Source organism: Geotrypetes seraphini, chromosome 1, assembly GCF_902459505.1.
Source record: "Geotrypetes seraphini chromosome 1, aGeoSer1.1, whole genome shotgun sequence".
NCBI lineage: Eukaryota > Metazoa > Chordata > Amphibia > Gymnophiona > Dermophiidae > Geotrypetes > Geotrypetes seraphini.
In genome coordinates this window covers 92,039,795-92,064,393 of record NC_047084.1, presented here as the reverse complement: position 1 = coordinate 92,064,393, position 24,599 = coordinate 92,039,795, and the positions used below count along the sequence as shown (strand labels likewise).

Below are 24,599 nucleotides of genomic sequence, written 5' to 3'. Positions count from 1 at the left end.
TAGCAACGTTCCCCCTTTGTAGTGTGGTGGAGGATGTGGGTGGGTTCTGTCCCTGGGTTTCTTCTGTCTGCATTGGCCCCGGTGGTCTCCATGGGCCTGTCTCAACAGACCCTCTGCTCCTCTCTCCAGATCCTCCCATTCCCAGCCTCTGGGACCCTTTTGCTTTGGCAGTATCAACTTATATGCCCTGGCTCCTGACAACGATAGCAGAGGATCTGCCCCATTTAATTCTAACGGGGCTGGGTCATTCTGGGAGGGGCTCATCTGCCTTGGTATGGTCTGCTTTGATCCTCTGTCCACTGTCTTGCTCCCGGCTGAGGCTCTGGTGATCTCCATTCCTGGTTCCCCTCCATCCTCTTGAGAACCGCACACAGTCGCTCTACGACATGTGTTATCCTATCAGGCTCTTCAATCATGGCCCTCATGCTTGCTTTGCTCCTCCTTTGTAAAACCTTCACATACCGGTCTTTACCCACCAGGAGGTTCTCTTCCTCTCCTGACCACTTGGTCAACAGAGTAAGCAGGTTTTCATAGGACAATTCTCTAGTCTCGCCTTCCCATCTCCTCACTTCTCTCTTCAGTGCCACGTCACTCAACCTGAGGACCAGCTGTTCTTTCAGGGATCTTTCCAGGTTTGGTATGGCACCCAGCTCCTTGTTCAGAATTTTTGTGACTTGTTCATACAAACAGCAACCAAAAGCCCTCACTGTCTCATCCGGTAGCTGATGGCGGTCATAGAACTCCCTCAGCCTCATGGTAATAGGAACTTTGTTCTTGAATTCTTCTGCCAGCCTCTTGAAGAGGGTGCCCACATCCCTCCTGTCCACTGAATGATATAATTTTACTACATCATGGATGGGCCCCTTCAAATGATCAACAATGACATCCCACTGATCCTCGAGGGGAACTCTCAGGATCTACAGAGCTGACCGGGCTTATCTGTTCATTCTTCTACAGCCAGGTCACCTGCTTTCTGCAGGTATCCACCAAAGTCGGGTATCGTTTTATCTCTGGGTATGTAAAATGCTGATATTGGAGCCGGTGCTGAGGCTTGTGACTTTTCCAATTACTTCCTGGGCCAGTTGGGTGGATTCCTGATGGGCCACTCTCTCTTGCTGTAGGGCTGTTGCCTGTTCCTCCAATCTCTTGGCTTGTTCTTCTATCTTTTTCCCTTGTTCCTTACACAACTTCCTCAGTGCTTCAAACTCTTGCCTCGAGCCATCATCCATCTTCACTTTGTTCATGGTGCGCTACACAACTGGAGGACCCACAAATCACCACAAAGGGACTAATCAGGACTGCACTAGCAGAAAGGGGGTTCAAACACTTGGTAAGTTTCTTGCCAGGTATGGGCCAGAGAAGAATCTTACCACAAACATAAATTCTCCAATTATGTGCACAACAGTTAGCACAAGTAAGATCCTTACTAAAGATGGTGTACTAGGTAAGGAAATCCTGTCCATGACGCCACTTGTGGACCCCTAGTTGATGGAGCAGTATAACTTACCTCTAGATTTAAGTTGGTGTAAGTGTCACAGTGCCTAGCAGGGTTCCCAAATAACTCCACACAACCAAGTGATTCAACAAGAAAATGAATGATCAGATTTATTAGATAGCAATAGGAGAAGAGCGGGTAAGCTCTTCAAATAGGTACCAATTGGTACAATTAAATAATGCAAAATGTTAATACAGGGTAAATTACAAAGGCAAAGGGATGTTTCTGGTTACCCCACTGGATTGGCAACAGTTCAATGGCCTGATTAACTTCTATAATCTGAAATTAGTTTGATACACTTACCACTACTTCAAAAACTTAAGTCAGAGGAATTTCATTTGCGTAAATGAGACCTAATGTAGTAAATCGGTGTGCACACAATGTTACCAGTCTAAGAAAGTCCATGGAAATGTTGCAGCTGTCTTGAGATGGCAAATATTGTGGTAATGGGCACAGCATAAGACTGTAGCAGAGTAAACATAGCGTGGCAATTATAAGGTACACTGTATAGAATTAAATTTAGCACTCCCAATCGGCTTTGAAAAAATAGCTCGGACTCTTGAAACAAGTTACAATGCAACTTTATAATAACTACGGTACCTCCCCCAAAGACGCTTAAAACGTTTTCCCCCGCCCCTCTAAACTCTGATTGGTCAGCGTCTATAGGCTGGTCTGTAAGTCTAAGCAGCGATTGGTTTCACTAACCGGCAATCTGTAGCGTTGGTCCAACCAGCAACAGTGATCTTCTCTATTCCCTCCGCTGAGCGCCTCAATGTAAGCTGCCAGCCCGCAGCGCGCTCTTTCTAAGGCGTCTCAGTCTCAATGGAGTTATCCTACCGTTCAATAAAGACAGCTTATCAAGCACGGGAAGCGGTAAGTAGCGGGGGGGGGGGGGGGGGGGTAGTATGGTATTCTGGCTCTGGTCAGAGTGATACTGCTTTCGACCCTGGTTTAAAGGCTCAGTTTTAGGTGAAATGTAACTGAGGGATGCTCACAAGGGTCGCGTGGGGAACCGCAGTAACCTGGCAACTTTAGCGTGCGACATCGGATTAAAAAAAAAAAAAAAAGTCCAGCGCACCCTGCTTGTCTAGTTTGTCAACAAATGGGAAACGCTCTCTATTTCTGAAATTTAGAAGCCGCCCGGTAGAGACTGTGCGCGCTCACAAGGTGTAAAGTTTCCTGTTGTCATGGCAACTCGGTTTGAGTCGTGGCGCATGCGCTCACTGACTGACTAAATGGGCCTTCTAGAGCGGACGTGGGAAGATTGTTTTGGAGGCACGCGTGTGTTTCTTATGCTGTCGGGCAGTCTGAGGGGGGTTAATCCACTGTTGAGGATGTTACATTGGTTACCATTGGAAAAAAAAAAAAAAGAATCCAGTTTAAGATCACTTGTATGGTCCATAAGGCTATGTAAGGATTAATTTCTAGGGGGTTAATTTCTGATATGAATAGTCTGAGTTCGTTTAATAGCTGAAGATCGTTTTAAATGAAATTTTCCCTCTCCACTGTGAGAGAGTGCTGAAAACTTCTCAGCCCAACCAGCTTCCTAAATTCTTAACGTTAATTTGCCACTAGCTGAAAAGACTGTTATTTTATTTTGCAAAGTGTGGGTTCGCAGAATCATAATGCTATGTTTTGAAATTACACTTCTCCCTCCATATTCACAGGGATTAGGGCCGACTCGGACCCACACCCACCTCCCAGACCTCACCATACCTTTCTTGGCGGTCTAGCGGTTAAGCAGGGACAAAGTACAGACCCACACACTCCCCCAGTGATCACTGACCGCCCCCCCCCCCACAAGCACACACACACACACCGCCATACAAATCTTAATAAAATGTACATACCTTCCTCCAGAACATCAATACCTGGCATAGGAAAGCCTAGTAGAGCTGCATAGAAGTGGCTTAAGTAGTCTGGGGGGTGGGCTAGTGAACCATAGGAGGACCCAGGCCCATAAGTCACTCTAACCACTGCTTTAATGGTGAAAAATGTGAGTCCACAAAGAAACCCAAACCCTACTGTACTGCCATAAAGGTGGCCTGCAGCCATAAGGGCTATTGGGGGTTGTAGATAGGTGGGTATAGTAGGTTTTGGGGGGCTTACCATGAACTACAATGGAGTTGTGAGCAGTGTTCCCTCTAAGCGGGCGGGTGTTGTGAGCAAACTTTTTTCACCGTGAGCCAAAAATATCGGGCGCCAGCAAGTTATGAGCCAACTCGCCCGATTCTCCTCTCGCCGCCCTGCCATCTGCCGTACGCCTCTTCCAATTGTGCGCTGTGACGAGAAACGTGTGCGCTGCGATGTAATATTTTGTGCGCCAGCGCAGCTTAGCGGGAACACTGGTCAAATGGTTTTATTTATTTCCCCAAATTTATTTTTGTTATACGCATTGAAAATATTTGATATTGCGTTTAAATCAAAATCTCAATAAACTTGAAACGAGTGCCCGTGAGATTGTGGGAGGGTTAAATACTCAAAACTTAGAAGTTTTTGCTACGCCAGCTTTCTGGTATCTTTACATGCAGTGGCGTACCTAGCATATGTAACATCCGGGGCCCATCATTTTTTGGCACCCCCCCCCATCTGTAAGAAAAACATGATTTTTAGTAACAAACCACACGTCACACATGAGTACCTAGGAAAAGGCAGCATCTTACATATTGCAGTGAGCAGTACATCAATACACCCATTGTAAAACTAAACAAGCCAGACCAGCACAGATCAATCCTACACCGTCAATCCTAACAGAAAACACACAGAACACAGAAAACACCTTCGCCTAGTAAGGAATATGTAATCACAAACTAACCCCTCCCTCTTTTACAAAACTGTAGTGTGGATTTTAGCTACGGAGGTAACAGCTCTGATGCTCATAAAATTCTGAGCATCAGAGCTGCTACCACCAAGGCTGGTGCTAAAAACGCTTCACAGTTTTGTAAAAGGGGGGATAAAATAAAAATACATAGACAAAGGTTAAATTGAACCAGCAAGAAGCTGGACTCTGCATACAATGCTTCACAGAAACAGTGACACATGTCTCCTAAAGCAATAAATAAATATAAATTTTTTTCTACCTTTGTCTTCTGTGGTTTCTCCTTTCCTCATCTTCTTGTAACTCTCTTCCTTCCATCCACTGTCTGCCGTCTCTCTTCCCCTATATGGCATCTTCTCTCCTTCTATGCCCCTTCCAGAAACTGTATGCCTCCCCCTTCCATCTCTCCTTTCACCCCATTGGTCTGGCATCTCTCTCCTCGCCTTCCCTCTCCCACACCTCTCCTCATAGTCTGGTATCTCCCCTTCCCTGATTCTCTGGCATCTCTCTCCTTTCCTTTTCTTCCATCTTTCGCTCCCCCTCCATGCTCTCACATCTCCCCCTTCCTTTTCCCTTAGACTGGCATACCTTCCTCCTACGCTCCAAGCCCTGGCATCTCCTTTAATTCCCTCCCTCATCTTCCTTCTCCCTCCAGCTGGGTACCGCAACACTCTTCCCTGCAGCTCTGCACTTCCCCACAATTGCCATGCTTCGGTTCCTCTTCTTCCTTCCTTCCTCCCCCCCCCCCCGCGGGACCCTGCGGCACCATCAACTCTTACTCCCTCTAATGTCGGCCCTGCAGCTCCAGACTTCCTCGCACCTTCTCCCCTCCCCCTTTGGATCGCTATTATTTTAAATGTTATAGCCGCGGAGCTGTATCCATCAGTGGAGATGTCTAACCTCGGCCTGCCCCGGAACTCTTACTGCAACAGTGACTTCCTGTTCCTGCCTAGACGGGCGGCTGCTGCAGTAAGAGTTCCGGGGCAGGCCGAGGTTAGACATCTCCACTGATGGATACAGCTCCGCGGCTATAACATTTAAAATAATAGCGATCCAAAGGGGGAGGGGAGAAGGTGCGAGGAAGTCTGGAGCTGCAGGGCCGACATTAGAGGGAATAAGAGTTGATGGTGCCGCAGGGTCCCGCGGGGGTGGGGGGGGAGGAAGGAAGGAAGAAGAGGAACCGAAGCATGGCAATTGTGGGGAAGTGCAGAGCTGCAGGAGCTGTTATAGCCGCGGAGCTGTATCCATCAGTGGAGATGTCTAACCTCGGCCTGCCCCGGAACTCTTACTGCAGCAGCCGCCCGTCTAGGCAGGAACAGGAAGTCACTGTTGCAGTAAGAGTTCCGGGGCAGGCCGAGGTTAGACATCTCCACTGATGGATACAGCTCCGCGGCTATAACATTTAAAATAATAGCGATCCAAAGGGGGAGGGGAGAAGGTGCGAGGAAGTCTGGAGCTGCAGGGCCGACATTAGAGGGAGTAAGAGTTGATGGTGCCGCAGGGTCCCGCGGGGGGGGGGGGGGGGGAAGGAAGGAAGAAGAGGAACCGAAGCATGGCAATTGTGGGGAAGTGCAATCCCCCCAATGCGTCCCCTTACCTTACCTTTGCGACGCGTGTGTGCGCTGTGAAGAGAAACTTGTGCGCTGCGATGTAATATTTTGTGCGCGAGCGCAGGCCAGCGCAGCTTAGCGGGAACACTGTGAGATGTTTATGTGATACCCTTTTGGTAAAGTTCACACTCTGTTGCCATGTCTGCGTGGCCAGTCCATCACTTTGCTGACCCCTCCCACATCCAAAAGGTCTTGTTCTATGTGTTTTATATTTGATGATTTTTTTGGATGAGAATAAAGATAGACGACATGGCTGTCTGGACAATCAAACTGCTGGACATGGAATAAAAGTTTTGGACATATTTTTGGAGAATGGACTTTAGACACTGCCGATTTTGGGCGGCTAGCATCCTAGACCCAAAATGAACTTAAATGTATTTCTTGATTATGCTGCTCCATGTTAACAATTTAGTTAAGAAATATTTTCTTACACTACGAAAGTTAAGAAGGGCCACATCCTACTTCTTCCAGCAACACTACAAGACACTAGTACAGTCGACTATACTGTCTCTATTGGACTACTGCAATGCACTACTTTCAGGAATTTCCGTGAAACTAATGAGAAGCTCCTGTTGAAACTTGACCATGGTGGTAGCAGCACATCTGCACAAGGCAGGGATCCAAGTACATCCATATTTGGATGATTGGCTAATCGGAGCCCTGTCCAAGGAAGATGGTGAACTGGCAGTCTTGACTGGTTCAGTTCCTGCAGGACATATGCCACACATGTTGCAGGAGTGGAGAATCTTCAGGCCAACTATCTCAATCAGCAGATGCTCGACCCAGGGGAGTGTTTGCTTCTCCACAAGCATTTGATGCCATTGTTAACTGTGGGGGTAATTACTGATTGATCTCATGGCCTCGGTGGCAAGCACAAAGGTGGATTGCTTTTATACCCGAAGATACGAGTCCGCATGTGCAGGGTTGGTCCAACTGTGGCAAGAAAAGGGGCTCCTGTAAGTGTTTCTTGTAGCCCATGCTAGGTCGAGTCATCCGGGTCTGTTTGTCCTAATAGCACCCTATTGCCCCCAAAGACCATGGTATGCAGACCTAGTTTGAGTACAGAGAGACAAAGGTCTCAGGTTGTCATTTTAGGTGGATCTCTTGACTCAGGGCCTGATTCCCATAGAGAATCCAGAACAGTTTTTGCTAAGGAAGGGATACTTGGAGGTGTTTGTTTCCACTCTGCTTAGAGCCAAGAAGCCCTTGATGGTGGTCCATGCCAAGGCCTTGAAGACTCTCCAACAGTGATGTGCTAAGATCAGTGCAGAGCCCTTACAAGTCCTGGTCTTGGAAGTCCTGGAATTTTTGCAAGAGGGACTTGAGAAGGGCCTGTAGGTCAGTTTGCTGAAAGTGCAATTAGCAAGACTTTCATGTTTCCGAGCTTGGGGAGAGAGAGCATCTCTGGCCTCTTACCCAGATGTGGCAAGATTCTTTAAAGGGGCTCTCTGGTTGTACCCTCCAATGCATCTACCATTCCCATTCTGGAACCTTAGTACTTAACATAGTAACATAGTAGATGACGGCAAATAAAGACCCGAATGGTCCATCCAGTCTGCCCAACCTGACTCGATTTAAATTTTTTAATTTTTTCTTCTTAGCTATTTCTGGGCAAGAATCCAAAGCCCTACCCGGTACTGTGCTTGGGTTCCTACTGCCGAAATCTCTGTTAAACCCTACTCCAGCCCATCTACACCCTCCCAGCCATTGAAGCCCTCCCCAGCCCATCCTCCACCAAATGGCCATATACAGAACAGACCGTGCAAGTCTGCCCAGTTCTGGCCTTAGTTCAATTTTTAATATTATTTTCTGATTCTAGATCTTTTGTGTTCATCCCACGCTTCTTTGAACTCAGTCACAGTTTTACTCTCCACCACCTCTCTCGGGAGCACATTCCAGGCATCCACCACCCTCTCTGTAAAGTAGAATTTCCTAACATTGCCTTTGAATCTACCACCCCTCAACTTCAAATTATGTCCTCTGGTTTTACCATTTTCCTTTCTCTGGAAAAGATTATGTTCTACGTCAATAGCCTGTTTAATACTGTTTTGCAAAGTCTCAGTAGGGCTCCATATAAGCCCTTATAGGAGGCTTCCCTCTTAGATCTGACTGTCAAGACAGTGTTCTTGATAGCGATTATTTTGGTAAGACAAGTCACTAAGTTACAAGCTCTCTTTTGCAGGGTGCTGTTTCTTAAGATTATGGAAGCAGGGCTTTCTTTGCACACGGTTCTGTCCTTTCTACCAAAAGTAGCCTCCACTTTCCATGTCAACTAAGAACTTCATCTATTCGCCTTTCAGCCTATGGGGTCCAAGGAAAAGGACAAAATATTGCATTTGCTGCCTCAAAGTTACCAATTCGTTTCAAGTCTCTGATCACCTTTTTGTTCTGACCAGTCATACAAAAAAAGACAGGTCTGCATCCAAGGCCTTGATCTCTAGATGGATTAAAATGGCAATTTCCTCTATTTATGTGGACTGTCATAAGCAGTCGCCAATCATATTGAATCATACTCCACCAGAGAGGTGGCTACCTCATGGGCAGAGACTCAGGCGGTCCTCCCCCGTGGAGATTTGTAGAGGAGCAACATGGTCTACTCTTCTTACCTTCACCAGGTTCTATAGGATAGATGTGGGAGCCAGGAAGGATTCCACCTTTGGGTCCTCAGTATTAAAGACAGGCTCAAAAATCCTGCCCTAGAATCAGGGGACTGCTTTGGTACATCTCTAGTGTTACGACTGCTACACACATTGCATTAGAAAGAAAGATTAGATTCTTACTGTGATAATCTTCTTTCTTTGATAGAACATAGAAGTGACATTTGGAGATGCAATGTCAATGTACCAATAGTTGAATCTGTATATCATTTGATTATTTTTTAAGTGATTTGAAGATTTTTGTGGGTTTTTTGTACTATGGAAATATCTTGGAGAGGAGGTGATATCAACCAAATGCTTTTGTGCAAAGAACTTCAGATACAGTTACATCAGTGGGGCTAAATAATGAAATTGATTATTCAGTGTTTTGATAAATTATAATGGCGATTATGATCTTGTTTTATGCAAATTTACTTATTTATCTGTTATGCCAATTGTTATGGTACATGCTCTCTGCCTTTTATTATTTGATTTGTATGGATTGTCTTCTTGTTTCTTCAAAAAACAATTTTTGTTTACATTTTTCAATATTCATTATTATGGGCTAAAGACAGATGGGTATAATCAAAAAAACATCTAAGTCCCCTTTTGGCCTAAGGCCTTAAAGGGTGAAAGTAGAAGCAGAGAACATTATCAAAAATACATCAAAAGGATGTTTTTTTTTATAATGGCGTGCCTCTACGTTCAGCTGTTTAAACGCCCAGACCACCACTACATATAAACTTACACCATATAATCAACCTAAAAAAAGCCTAAGTCCCAAACATCCAAAACAAGGGCTTTTAGGTGAAGGAAGAGCCAGTCCTTCGTCTAAAAGCTGGATTCTGTAACCGGTGTCTGTCAAAAAGAACACCAGTTTCAGAATCCAACCCCCCCCCCCCCCCCAACAATGATCAGGCGGAAGGGAGCCCAAGTCCTCCTGCCCCGCGGCACCCCAAACCCCCGACTAAGATCAGGGCAAGAGGGAGCCCAAGCCCTCTTGCCCCGGTGACTGCCCGAACCCCCGATGAAGATCGGGGCAAGAGGGAGCCCAAGCCCTCTTGCCCTGGCGATTCTACAACCCCCCTCCCCTCCGATTACAATGGGGCCAGGAGGGAGCCCAAGCCCTCCTGGCCCGGCGACACCTCCTACCCCCCATCCCCACTAAAATACAGGCAGGAGGGATCCCAGGCCCTCCTGCCCTCGATGCACCCCCCCCAACCCCTCGATCCCCCCCAATCCCCCCTCCTACCTTTAAATTGTTGGCCAGATGGATGGGTGCCAAGCCCGTCCGTCTGGCAGGCCAGCCATCTGTTGAATGGCTGGCCTTAGGGCCTGATTGGCCCAGGCGGCTCAAATCTCACCCACAGATGGGGCTTGAGACGCCTGGGCCAACCGGAATCGGCCCAGTAGCCTTAGGCCCCTCCTGTGGGCGGGGAATTTGGCCCAGGCATCTCAAGCCCCACCAGTGGGCGGGATTTGTGCTGCCTGGGCCAATCATGTCCTAAGGCCAGCCATTCAACGGATGGTTGGCCTGCCAGACTGACGGGCTTGCCACCCATTCGTCCAGCCAACGATTTAAAGGTAGGAGAGGGGATTGGGGGTGGGGGATCGAGGGGTCAGCGGGTGGGTGTGTCGAGGACAGGAGGGCCTGGGATCCCTCCTGCCCGTATTTTAGTGAGGGTGGGGGTAGGAGGTGTCACCGGGCCAGGAGGGCTTGAGCTCCCTCCTGGCCCCGTCGTAATTGGATGGGAGGGGATGGGGGTTGGGGAATCGCCAGGGCAAGAGGGCTTGGGCTCCCTCTTGCCCTGATGTTGTCGGGGGTTCAGGGTGCCGCAGGGCAGGAGGGCTTGGGCTCCCTCCTGCCCGATCGTAATCACCGGAAGTGGGCTGATCGCTGCAGGAGAGATGGTTCATCTCTCCTGCTGGCGATGGTGATCACCCACCCCCCTCCGAACCACGGCACTTCAGGGTGAGGATCGCCAGCAGGAGAGATGTCCTGCCGCGATGCTCACCCTGAAGTGCAGCAGTTCAGAGGGGGGTGGGCAATCACCATTGAGGCAAGAGAGATTAGCCATCTCTCCTGCAGTGATAGGCAGGTTGCTTGGGCTGCTGAGCTGCAGCGATCAGTTCAGCGGCCCCTTTTTCAGCACTTATACCTGTTTTGACTTGGTCTAAGTCAAAACGTATAAGTGCTGGCTAGGCAACCTGTCAAAACGTTTGGTTATACCTTCTGTACGCTGTAGGGGTGTTTCATTATTTGCACCTGAAGGTTAGGCCTCTCTGACATCATCAAGCCTGAACCATTATTTGCAAGAAATCATTCCAGAAGAGAAAGAAGAACACATCTTTGCTGTTTCTGCCTGATGCATTCTGGGTATGTACCAGAACTGTAATCTAGTCAAGGACATCCAGCTATGCCTATATGATCTGCCCATGTGAATCTTGGGGGAGTTATTGCTCCTGTGCTTGTCTTATTTAATGAAGGCGCCTCTGTTTCAGATAGTACGAGACTTTATATAGAAAGGCTATTCATCTAAGTTCTGTTTCTGGATTGGTCCGGAAAAGTCATCTGACGAGATCCAAGTGAAAAGGTGCTAATTATAATTTAGTCTGTGCCAGGATGTGAGGGAGCTCACATCTTATCATAGGTTACTCTGCACTTCTTTTATAATAATTAAGACCTGAAAAGTTACCTCGTGTGTCTCTCTGTCTGAGAGAGTGAATCGGACCTTAAATAGATCTGGATTCCATCACATCAAGGAAACCTTTGCTGCCAACCTAAATTACAGCTATTCCAGTGGCTGATGAACTCTTGTTCTGATACCAAAAGAATTATTATCTTCAGTGCTGAGTAGAGGATGACTTCCTAATTTTGTGCCAAGGCCTAATTGAATGGTGAGAATACGGAATTCTATTATCTTATCAGCTGGGGTTAGATAAAGAATCCTATTGTGATTTAGATAAGATTTGTAAAGCTACTCTTGGTGATAGAACTGGCATTCTGCTAATCAGGAATAATTATTATTATAAGGAATTATAGAGTGTAAGAATTAGTTTTACTTATTTATCTAGTAAGTGTGTTGTAATAATTATGTACTGAGTTTCATATATGTAATCGGATATTTTGTGAACAATATTTAGATATTGCTGCTGGCTTGTGAATTATATTTTTCTATTTTCATAATAAAAGTATTTCTCATTATTCTGGGTCTGGTCTGTAAGTAGGCTAAGCAAGCTGAACCTGGATGAGATATTATAGTCTTCCCTAGAAAAACTTAACAGGCACGTATTTGTTTATGTAACTGATTAGTGGACCATAAATCTTTCTACAACGCCTAGGTGTAGGTCGGCCCACCGCCCGCCCTTTCCCCTCCTCTAAAAATGCCTCTTTTCGCTCTATGTGTTTAGAGGCAGGGGAAAGGCCTAAGCTGGTTTTAGATATGTCTAAAACCAGCATTGATTATGGGTACTTGGACGATCAGGATTTTTGATCGTCCAAGTACCCATTTAGGCCACTTTTTATTTTTATTTTTTTATTTTATATTTATTAGATTATTCATTACAATATCTTAGTAACAAACCTACATGAATGAACACAAATAAAACAAATGTAAATTCCCAAACGGGAATTAACATCATATATAAGGAAACTAATACAACTATATCCTAGTCCACGTTAAAGCTGATCGCCAGTACTAATAAAACATCAAAGCAAATCTTTCTATCTACTATCTAGGAACAGGCCACTTTTTAGACTTTTTTTTATTATTATGAGCCCCATATTTTTTATAAGGTCACCTTCAATATAAATATCACGATGAAAATTCACTGATAGCACTTTCCCTCTCTTTTTTACGAAACTGCAATAGCAGTTTCTAGCACTGGAAGCCTCGCTGAATGACTCGCGCTGCTCCTGACACTCATAGGAACTCAATGAGCATCGGGAGCAGTGCAGGCCATTCAGCACGGCTCCCCGCAGCTTATATTGTCTGTAATAAACATGGGATAGTCAAAGTGCATTCTTTTTAACTCATTGGTTTCTTTATCAGTATGGGACAATTGAAGTATATTTTTCAACAAAGTACATCACGCAATTTGCATTTTTCACACCATTGGAAGTTTAAAAATTAGTAGAAGCGTGCATGGAATTTTTCAATATTTGGTAGGTGGAGGAATAGTCTGAGTTGTAAGTATTTAAGACTAATTTTTTTCCTTGAACTTGTGCTCCTAAATGTTAAATCTGATAATTTTTTAATACATTAAGGGGGCTATTCATCAAAGGGCACTAACCGCCCCCCCTCCTTTTACAAAACAGTGGAAGCAGTTTTTAGCGTAGGCCAGCATACTGAATGCTCAGTGCTGCTCCCAATGCTCATAGGTAACTCTGTCGGGAGCAGCGCAGACTATTCATGCCGGCCTAAAAAACACTTCAGCAGTTTTGTAAAAGGGGTGATGATGGTGGTGGTGGTGGTGGTAAGTGCATTATCTGCTAAAGATTCCCATAGGAATATAATGGGCAACTTTAGTGGTTAGCATGCACTAATGCGCTTAGCGCCCTTTGATTTCTCCCCCCCCTTAATGATCACAATAAAGTTGTTTTCGTTCTGATTTTAGTTATATTTCTAAACAATAAAAAATTATTTTCACAGGATGTGATTCGAACTGAGGCTCGCCGCAAAAATCTCCTCATCCTAATTATGCATTACCTTTTGCAAGAAGGGTATAGTATAACTTTGTTTCTAATGTTTTACCTTGTGACTAGAATCTCAAATAGTGAAGGCTCAATATTGTGGTTTTTGAAAAAGCTAAAGAATACTGTCTGATTAATTGGTTTAAGTTAAGGAAATTTTGTGGCTTTGCTTAAACCATATAGTTGTATGGGCTTTGGTTGAATATCGCTGCTCTCTCTATAGGAAGGTGAAATGCCCTTGCTCTGTCTCGGTGATATACACAGAGGGCCAGATTCTGTTAATGATGCATAAATTTTAGGCATCTAGACATAACAATCACACATTAGGCATCTCTAATAGAATCGTGCCTACATTGTAGATGCTTACATTGTAGGCAACTCTAATGTTGGTTAGTGTTTACAATGTAGGCGTGATTCTGTTAACAGAAGTCTAAGAATGCCTAACAAAAAAAATGCCCCTGATTTGACCCTAACCACACCTACATGGTGGTAGATGCCGGGGTGTAGAAAAGGTACAAGGGGGTAAAAAAAAAGTTTATCGGCTGGGATGGGAGGGATCCTTCTTGTCCCAGCCTACCAGAGGCCTGCATCAATTCCGGGAGAGGGTTGGGTGAAGACCCGAATATAGGAAGAGACCCCTATTTTTGGGTGCTAGATGAGAACTGGCGGCAACCATTCAGCAAACGGTGCAGGGCCAGGCGGGAACTTGAGAAGCTCGCTCCTGCATGTCTGTGCACTGCTAGTCCCAAGATCAGAAGGAGGGGTGGGGTGCAGGGCAGGAGCACAGAAAGTTCACTCCTGCCCATACACCCGCTGGACCACCAGGGATATGAAAAAAGGTACACGGAGGAAGGGGTATAAAAATTGTTAGTATCGGCCGAGATGGGAGTGATCCCTCCTGTCCCAGTCTATCACTAGACCACCAGAGGGGGAAGAGGGTACAGGGCAGGAAGGTGGGACATGGTTCAGGGAGACAGGGAGGGGGACAGGGTGCAGAGCCTGGCAAGTAGTGAGGGGGGCTGATTTCAGAGCTTGGTAAGGAGGGGGGCTAGCTGCATAGCCTGCTAGGGCAGGGAGGGAAGGGGGCTGGGTTCAGAGCTGGCAGGGGAGGGCATGAGGAAGGGGACACTGGGTACAGATTCTGGCAGGGAAAGGTACTTGAATATTAAGCCCCTGTCTTATATTCGAGTCAACCATTTTTCCTCCTTTGGGGGGGGGGAAGAAATGGGGGTCTCAACTTATATTCAGATTGACTTATATTCGAGTATATACGGTATCCATCAGTCCAGAATGACACACTTATCTACTAGAAAGATATTAGCAATGTAAGAACTTAATCTCTTTTTACTGCAGTGTTTGTTTTACTTGTGTCTGGTCTTTGAAATTGCCAGGTATATTGATGCTGCAAATGCACTTGAACAGGAATCCAAATTAGGTCTACGTCGCTTTGAAGTTTGTGACAACATAGACCTTGAGACAATATTATTGGAATATGAAAGTTATTATTATATAAAGTTCCAAAAATATCCCAAAGTCACTAAAAAGATGGGAGATTCAGGTATGTAATTTTTTAAGTAGTTTCAATTATGAAATGGAGCAGATAACAGTATGACTTTGAGATCCAATTTAAGGCATGATTTTTAAATCAGGGCAGCCTTAAAAACTTATGGTGTGTGTAAGTGCTTTGAAAATGAGCCCCATAATCAGCTGAACTATTGGTTTAAGGAGCTTCACTGAATATGTGTATAAGTGCTAACCATTCTGGTGACTATCCATTTACTTCACGCCTGCTATTTAGGAGGCCTAAATTAAATTGATAACTTGTGTGCCATATTGACCAGTTTTCCATGTTATAAGTGATGGTTGTGATAAATCTGTTTAGGAACTAAATATCACAGTTAAATGGATAATTGCAAGCTCATCCTTCATTTCTCCCCAATGTTGGCCTCTTCATTTGTTTGGATAGACTATTGTTGTTCTTGTCATAGAAAACATAGAAACATGGTGGCAGATAAAGGCCAAATGGCCCATCTGCAGTAACCATTATCTCTTTCTTGCTCTTAAGAGATCCCAAGTGCCTATCCCAGGCCCTCTTGAATTCAGACATAGTCTCTGTCTCCACCACCTCTTCCGAGAGACTGTTCCATGCATCTACCACCCTTTCTGTAAAAAAGTATTTCCTTAGATTTCTCTGGAGCCTATCACCTCTTAACTTCATCCTTTGCCCTCTCATTGCAGAGTTTCCTTTCAAATTAAAGAGACTCGACTCATGTGCATTTACATTAAGTATCATATCAACCCCTCTCCCGCATTTCCTCCAAAGTATAAGAACATAAGAAGTTGCCTCCACTGGGTCAGACCAGAGGTCCACCGCGCCCAGCGGTCCGCTCCCGCGGTGGCCCATCAGGTCTATGACCTGTGAAGTGGTTCCTGACCATTTCTATAACCTACCTCTACTTCTATCTGTACCCCTGAATTCCCTTCTCCTTTAGGAACCTATCTAAACCTTCCTTGAACACCTGTAATGAGATCTTTAAGTCAGTCCCCGTGTGCCTTATAATGAAGACCACATACCATTTTAGTAGCCTTCCTCTGGACCGACTCCATCCTTTTTATATCTTTTTAAAGGTGCACCCTCCAGAATTGTACAAAATAATCTAAATGAGGTTTCACCAAAGACTTATACAGGGGCATCAATACCTCCTTTTTCCTACTAGCCATATCTCTCCCTATACAACCTAGCATCCTTCTAGCTTTTGCCGTCACCTTTTCAACCTGTTTGGCCATCACATACAATCACACCTAAGTCCCACTCTTCTGTCATGCACATAAGCTCTTCACTCACTAATCTGTACCGTTCCCTCAGGTTTTTGCAGCCCAAATGCATGACCTTGCATTTCTTAGCATTAAATTTTAGCTGCCAAGTTTCAGATCATTCTTCAAGCTTTGCCAAGTCTTTCTTCATGTTATTCACACCATCCGGCATGTCTACTCTATTGCAGATTTTTGTATTATCCGCAAAGAGGCAAATCTTACCCGACAACCCTTGTGCGATATCATTTATAAAAATGTTAAAAAGAAAAGGCCCAAGAACAGAACCTTGAGGTACACCACTGGTAACATCCCTTTCCTCAGAGCGATCTCCATTGATCACTATCCTCTGTTATCTTCCACTCAACCAGTTCTTGACTCAGCCCGTCATTTTGGGACCCATCCTGAGGTCACTCAGTTTATTTATTAGACGTCCTTGTGGAACACTGTCAAAGGCTTTGCTAAAATCTAAATACACCATATGAACATAAGAATTGCTGCTGCTGGGCCAGATCAGTGGTCCATCGTGCCCAGCAGTCCGCTCCCACGGTGGCCCCTAGGTCAAGGACCTGAGCCCTAACTGAGTCTAGCCTTACCTACGTACATTCTGGTCTAGCAGGAACTTGTCTAACTTTGTCTTGAATCCCTGGAGGGTGTTTTCCCCTACGACAGACACTGGAAGAGCGTTCCAGTTTTCCACCACTCTCTGGGTGAAAAAGAACTTCCTTACATTTGTATAGAATCTATCCCCTTTTAACTTTATAGAGTGCCCTCTCATTCTCCCTACCTTGGAGAGGGTGAACAACCTGTCTTTATCTACTAAGTCTATTCGCTTCATTATCTTGAACGTTTCAATCATGGCCTGAACTCAGGCAAGCTTATGTTCTTATGGCCCCTCTCAGTCTCCTCTTTTCAAGGGAGAAGAGGCCCTGTTTCTCTAATCTCTCGCTGTACGACAACTCCTCCAGCCCCTTAACCATTTTAGTCACTCTTCTCTAGACCCTTTCGAGTAGTACCGTGTCCTTTTTCAAGTATGGTGACCAGTGCTGGATGCAGTATTCCAGGTAGGGTCGCATCATGGCCCGGTACAGCGGCATGATAACCTTCTCCGATCTGTTCGTTATCCCCCTTCTTAATTATTTCAAGCATTCTGTTCGCCCTTTTCACTGCCGCCGCACATTGCGTGGATGGATTCATTGACTTGTCGACCAGTACTCCCAAGTCTCTTTCCTGGGGGGTCTCTCCGAGTGCTGCACCAGACATCCTGTATTCGTGTACAAGATTTTTGTTACCGACATGCATCACCTTACACATATCCATGTTAAACTTCATTTGCCATATCGTGGCCCATTTCTCGAGCGTGTTTATGTCTTGTTGTAGGTCTTCGCAATCCTCCTGAGTCTTCACTGCTCTGAATAACTTCGTATCGTCTGCAAATTTAATCACCTCGCTCACCATTCCAATTTCCAGGTCTTTTATAAATATGTTGAAGAGCACAGGCCCAAGCACCGAACCTGTGGCACTCTACTGGTGACGCTTTTCTAGTCCGAGTATTGTCCATTTACCCCCTCTCTCTGTTTCCTATCCGCCAACCAGTTTTTGATCCACGTGAGTATTTCACCCTCGATTCCATGGCTCACAAGTTTTCAAAGTAGTCGTTCATGCGGGACCTTGACAAACGCCTTCTGAAAATCCAGATATACAATGTCGACCGGTCAGCTTTGTCTATCTGCCTGTTAACTCCCTCGAAGAAGTGCAACAAGTTTGTCAAGCAAGATCTTCCTTTGCTGAAACATTGCTGGCTGGTCCTCATCAGATTGTGTCCATCAAGGTGGTCAACGATGGGGTCCTTTTATCAGCGCCTCTACCATCTTTCCCGGTACCGAAGTCAGACTCACCAGCCTGTAATTTCCCAGATCTCCCCTCGAACCTTTCTTGAAGATCGGAGTAGCATTCGCCACTTTCCAGTCTTCCGGAATCCTTCTCGATTTGATCGACAGATTGGTTATTCGTTGAAGCAGTTAGCTATAACCCCTTTCAGTTTCTTGATTACCCTTGGATGGATGCCATCCTCTATCCAATTCTCTGGTCACCCAGTCAAAGAAATTGATCAGATTTGTCTAGTGAATCCATAGAAACATAGAAATAGACGGCAGATAAGGGCCCACGGCCCATCTAGTCTGCCCACCTTAATGTCCCTCCCCTACCTTTGCCCTGTGAATAGATCCCATGTGCCGATCCCATTTGCCCTTAAAATCAGGCACGCTGCTGGCCTCAATCACCTGTAGTGGAAGACTATTCCAGCGATCAACCACTCTTTCAGTAAAAAAGAATTTCCTGGTGTCACCTCGTAGTTTCCCGCCCCTGATTTTCAACGGATGCCCTCTTGTTGTCGTGGGACCCTTGAAAAAGAAGATATCTTCCTCCGCCTCGATGCGGCCCGTAAGATATTTGAACGTCTCGATCATGTCCCCCCTCTCTCTGCGCTCCTCGAGCGAGTATAGCTGTAATTTGTCAAGCCGTTTTTCGTATGGTAGATCCTTGAGTCCCGAGACCATCCGGGTGGCCATTCTTTGCACCGACTCCAGTCTCGGCACATCCTTGCGATAATGCGGCCTCCAGAATTGCACACAGTATTCCAGGTGGGGCCTCACCATGGATCTATACAATGGCATAATGACTTCCGCCTTACGACTGACGAAACCCCTTCGTATGCAGCCCATGATTTGTCTTGCCTTGGACAAAGCCTGCTCCACTTGATTGGCAGACTTCATATCCTCACTGACGATTACCCCCAAATCTCGTTCTGCTACCGTTTTTGCTAGGATCTCGCCATTAAGGGTATAAGACTTGCATGGATTCTGGCTGCCCAGGTGCATAACTTTGCATTTTTTGGCATTGAAGTTGAGTTGCCATGTCCTAGACCATCGCTCCAGTAGGAGTAGGTCGTGCATCATGTTGTCGGGCACTGAATCTTCGTCTGTTGTGCATTTGCCCACTACATTACTCAGTTTGGCGTCATTGGCGAATAATGTTATTTTACCTCGAAGCCCTTCTGCCAAGTCTCTTATAAAGATGTTGAATAGGATTGGGCCCAAGACTGAGCCCTGTGGTACTCCACTAATCACCTCCGTCATTTCGGAGGGGGTGCCGTTCACCACCACCCTTTGGAGCCTACCTCCAAGCCAGCTCCCAACCCATTTCGTCAATGTGTTACCTAATCCTATAGAACTCATCTTGCTCAGTAACCTGCGGTGTGGTACGCTATCGAATGCTTTGCTAAAGTCCAGGTACACGATGTCCAGGGACTCCCCAATATCCAGCTTCCCCGTTACCCAGTCAAAGAAGCTGATCAGGTTGGATTGGCAGGATCTCACCTTAGTAAATCCATGTTGTCGGGGATCCCGTAGATTCTCCTCATCCAGGATCTTATCTAATTGGTGTTTGATTAGAGTTTCCATTAGTTTGCTCACTATCGATGTTAGACTCACTGGTCTGTAGTTTGCTGTCTCCATCTTTGAGCCTTTCTTGTGGAGTGGAATGACGTTAGCCGTCCTCCAGTCCAACAGGACGCTGCCTGTACTAAGGGAGAGGTTGAAGAGCGCGGACAGTGGCTCCGCCAAGACATCACTCAGCTCCCTAAGCACCCTGGGATGCAGGTTGTCCGGCCCCATTGCTTTGTTAACCTTGAGCTTTGACAGCTCACCGTAGACACTGCTGGGCGTAAACTCAAAGTTACTAAACAGGTCAACTGAGCCAACCCTTGTCTGTAGCTGAGGGCCGAGCCCTGGCGCTTCTCGGGTGAAGTTGCCTCCAGTCCTGTAATCCACAGGATTCTAGAAACTTGACCATTCTCCGTTTTAAAAGTGTTTCCATTAATTTGCTTACCACAGAAGTCAGACTTACCGGCCTGTAATTCCCCACTTCTTCCTTTCTTCCATTTTTGTGGAGAGGGACCACATCTGCCCTTCTCCAGTCCCCGGTACCACTCCTGATTCTAGAGACTCATTGAAAAGGTCAGTCAGCGGAGCTACCAGAACTTCCCTAAGTTCCTTCAGCACCCTAGGAGTACACCATCCGGCCCCTTTGCTTTGTCTACCTTTATTTTAACTAGCTCCTCCTTCTCAGCTACTACTTTTGAGAACCAAAGTGGCTTTTTTTCCTTTAACTTACTTGCCTCATAAAAAGGTTTGTTGCCCTTACAATTGCTCCTTTCAGTTTTGCCCACTGCATTTCCATTCCTTCCAGACGTTCCAATCCAGACAATAATTCCTTGACATAAACCTCCATCCGAACAAAGTTAGTTTTTTAAAAGTCTAGAACCTTTGCTTTTGAATGAGCCCTCTCTATACCCATATTAATATTAAACTGTACCATGCAGTGATCACTGGATGTCAGATGATCACCCACTGTAACATCAGAAACACTTTCCCCATTTATAAGCACTAAGTCCAGTTTGACCCCCATCCCGTGTGGGTTCCATTACCAACTGCTGGAACAGTTCTCCTTGTAGAGAATCCAGAATCTCCCTGCTTTTAGAAGACCCTGCAATAGAGATACCCCAATCAACATTCGGCATGTTAAAATCACCTATTAACAAGACCTCCCCCTTTTATAGATATATTCTGAATGTCTACTATTAAATCTCTATCTACTTCTTCCGTCTGTGAAGGAGGCCTGTATATCACACCAGTGTAAACATATTCACTATTCCCTCTTTCCAAATTGATCCACAGTGCCTCTTCCTTGCCCTGCAAATCCTGCACTTGTGTGGCTTTAATATGTTCTTTAACATATAACGCTACTCCTTCTCCTTTTCTTCCTGCCCTGTCTTTCCTGTTAACCCGGGCCAGACAAGTAGATGGAGGCAGAGAATAGTGGCAATTCAGTGATGTCATCACTAGTATGGTATAGTCTTATACCTCGCTAACAGTTTGGTGCAGATAGGATGATCTTTCTCGCAGTCTGTTGCCTTATGTTCAAGTCCATGGCTGAGAAGCTTCCAGGGATTGATCTGAGGATCATTGAGCAGGAGAAGTTAATGCTGTAAACCCCCAGCTTCAGCCTATGAGCCTTAACTTGGTGGCTCAGTAGTCAGAAGATATGTCTGGGGCCTGGGAAGACAGCTGCTGGTAGCAATCTATGGTACCACTGCCAGTAGAAGGGTTGAGTATGGCTTGTTTTCCCTCTATCTCACCACTAATTCCCCCCCTCCCCTGTATCCTCCTTTCGCTCCCTCCCCTTCAGCTGATCTTGCAAAATTATATATGTAAGAGTGAGAAGCTTGTAGGGAGGCAGCAGGTGCCAGCTCTCTGAAAATGAGTTGAGCCTGGGTACATTCCACTATTCCATGGAGAGGGAAAGTCCCAGGGCTTAAGCTCTTATATTATCCTGAATAAAGTGGCATGGTAGCCGTGTTAGTCCACTTAAAGTAATAAATAGAAATAAAACAGAGAAGAAAATAAGATGATACTTTTTTTTATTGAACTAACTTAATACATTTTTACTAGTTGACAAATATTATAATATTTAAGTAAAACCTAAGAGCATTCCAATGAGAGTCTCACAGGAAGAACTGGGTGGTGAGAACCAAGGGGAGATGTTTTTCACTAATTTTTTTTTTTTTTGGATTCAGATTAGGTGATTTGTCATAAGGCCAGCATTGATTGGCGGCTCTATAGCAGGGGTGTCAAATGTCTGTCCTCAATGGCCACAATCTAGTTGGGTTTTCAGGATTTCCTCAATAAATATGCATGAGATCTATTAGCATAGAATGAAAGCAGTGAATGCAAATAGATCTCATGCATATTCATTGCAAAAACAACATGGAATTTATAATATCTATTCAATAACTCTCATAGATTTAAACATACTTCCATAAACAAAAAGAGCTATATTATTATTTACTACTATTATAAATATTCACTATTAGCACAAATAAATTATTCACAATTTTATTTCATCATACTTTCTAAAATACACTAAGACAACACATATACATATATATCATACCCATTAAATATGTCTGAAACCTTCACAACCTACCCGAAACACCCCCCACACTAAAAGTGCATTCCCTAAATACACCACTGTCCATATAATATAAAAATCTTCAGTGCTCTATTAATTTTCACTATGTGGGTTCTGTTCTTCCTGATACAGTTTTTCTTCATGTATCATGCACCATTCTTCTCTGATAAAAGGTATGGAAACCTTTTTATATGCTGAAAGATTGGAGAAACTGGGACTCTTTTCCCTGGAGAAGCAGAGGCTTAGAGGGGACATGATAGAGACGTACAAGATCATGAAAGGCATAGAGAAAGTAGAGAGGGACAGATTCTTCAAACTTTCGAAAACTACAAGAACAAGAGGGCATTCGGAAAAATTGAGAGGGGACAGATTCAGAACCAATGCTAGGAAGTTCTTCTTCACCCAAAGGGTGGTGGACATCTGGAATGCGCTTCCAGAGGATGTGATAGGACAGAGTATGCTACTGGGTTTCAAGAAGGGATTAGATGATTTCCTGAAGGAAAAGGGGATTGAAGGGTATAGATAGAGAATTACTATACGGGTCCTGGACCTGATGGGACGCCGCATGAGCGGACTGCTGGGCATGAGGGACCTCTGGTCTGACCCAGCAGAGGCATTGCTTATGTGCTTATACTGAACGATACGTCCAACACAAATCTGTGTTTCGCCCTTCGGCGTCATCAGGGGCTTTTGAAATACCGAATGATTGTTGCAGCCGTGAAAAATCAAGCAGTTTCCCATTAGATATAACATTATCTAATGTATGAATGCCTGTCTTCATCCAATGCTTCCAGAAGTCCCAGACCCGCCTATTTGAATACTAACGGAGCCTACACAGAATTGTTTTCACTGAGCAGATGCAGATGCCCTTTGCTTGATTTTTGTATTGGTCATGGAGCCTATAGCTCAGGTGGTGCATGATCACATGGATATTCAAAGTGTTTTGGCAGCAGGCCAGGATAAAAGTTTGGTCCATGTGGATGACTTGTTCATGCTTACTGATCCTTTGCATTCCTTGCAAGCAAGTGTTAAGATACTTTGCATTTGTGTGATCAGTACTCGGGCTTTAAGCTTAATGTAAATAAATCCAAGCTTCTTCCTTTTAAATGTCCCAAATACTTGCTTCCTCCACTGCAAGATGTTTTCTCTTTAAGTGGGCTGCACAGTATATTAAATATTTGGGGGTGTTAATGCCAGCAGATCTAGGACAATTTTGTGCAACATTCAAATCAAATGATAACCAGATTTGAGCAACGGGGCTATCCAAAAGAATTATTAATAAAGCCTATAAATGATCTAAAAATGTTAACAGAGAATAGCTACTTCTTCAGGCAGAGAATAAAGATAATGACAAAGGTATGGTTTGTATTATGCCACATTACAAAATAGGAAAGCAATTCGGCAACATTGGAACTCCCCAAGTTTGCATACACATGAAGTAAAATTTGTCAGAGATTTTTTCGAATCATAAATATAATAATCCACAGATTCAATCTATTGGGGGTCATTTACAGTGTGAAATTTAGCACCCAGTTAGCAAAAGCCTAGCAAATGGGGACTGTTAGTGGGTGGGTATAAGGTCTGAGTAGGAGATTGTGGAATTGGAAGTATCCATTTCACGGAGAATGATACTTGTCTTTGTCATCTGTTGATGAAAAATTTAACAAGATAAAAAGGAAGGTACAGTTTTTATAAGTATAAATATGTATTTATTATTACGTGGATTAAATTATAACGTGAATAATTTAAATTGATTATTTGGGCATAAAACCCCATCATGAGGGACTCCTATTTTTGTCTCGGCTCCTGAAACCACCATCAGGTGAAGCATAGACTGGTGTTGAGGGGGATTATAATATGGTGATACGATCAGACAAGGACTTTTGATGGAAACAGACTGCAATATATTTTAAAAGAAATTGATATAACATTTTTCTTTTAAGGACATTAAAATTTTTTGCTCCTTATATGAAATGGATTAAAAGTGGACAGTCAAGAACTTCATCACAGAAGAACTGAACTAAGAGACAAAGAGTCACTGGACTGGATGGACCGAAAAGGTCTTATTCGGTGAAGGTGTTTCTTATGTTCTTATGTAACATTATAGGGGTATTTCATGGGATGAGAAAATGAGTACAGTATATATATTTTGTGATTAACACATGTAATTGTATTTAAGAGTGTATAATTAAAGAATTTGGGAATTTAAAATATATATATTAAAAGCTAAATAATATAAGAAGCTCCATTGGTTTTGTTAAGTTTGCAATGTTGGAAGTGAACAATTCAATAATAGCTCTAATTTATTTATTTAAATTGGTTTTCCATCTTCTGATTGTGGGACATAACCCACTTGTCTGGACTGATCCTATTAGGACTCAAAGAAATTGCAGGTAAAAGCAAATTTCACCTTAAGTAAATTAAAGCTAAATAGTCAGATTTTAATTGCTTAATAACTGAAAAGAGAAGCGAGACCCCTTGTTTAAATTTGGTATATACCAGCACT

At 44.5% G+C, this 24,599-nt stretch overlaps 2 protein-coding genes across 5 annotated transcripts in view; one reads left to right on the top strand and one right to left on the bottom strand.

The window, feature by feature from the left end:
• PIAS2 (protein inhibitor of activated STAT 2) overlaps positions 1-2,010 on the bottom strand; it is a 136,105-nt gene extending 134,095 nt beyond the window's left edge. The window contains exon 1 of the mRNA XM_033934957.1: positions 1,799-2,010. The gene's annotated coding sequence lies outside the window, so the exon portion shown is untranslated. The remainder of the gene's footprint in view (positions 1-1,798) is intronic.
• A 196-nt stretch (positions 2,011-2,206) lies between these two features.
• The window catches only part of KATNAL2 (katanin catalytic subunit A1 like 2), a 152,533-nt gene continuing 130,140 nt past the window's right edge, over positions 2,207-24,599 (top strand). For all 4 annotated transcript variants that reach the window (XM_033934923.1, XM_033934930.1, XM_033934914.1 and 1 more), the window contains exons 1-3: positions 2,207-2,368; positions 13,212-13,282; positions 14,644-14,810. In XM_033934923.1, coding sequence (XP_033790814.1) covers positions 2,318-2,368; positions 13,212-13,282; positions 14,644-14,810 — 289 coding nt within the window. In that variant the 5' untranslated portion in view covers positions 2,207-2,317. The remainder of the gene's footprint in view (positions 2,369-13,211; positions 13,283-14,643; positions 14,811-24,599) is intronic.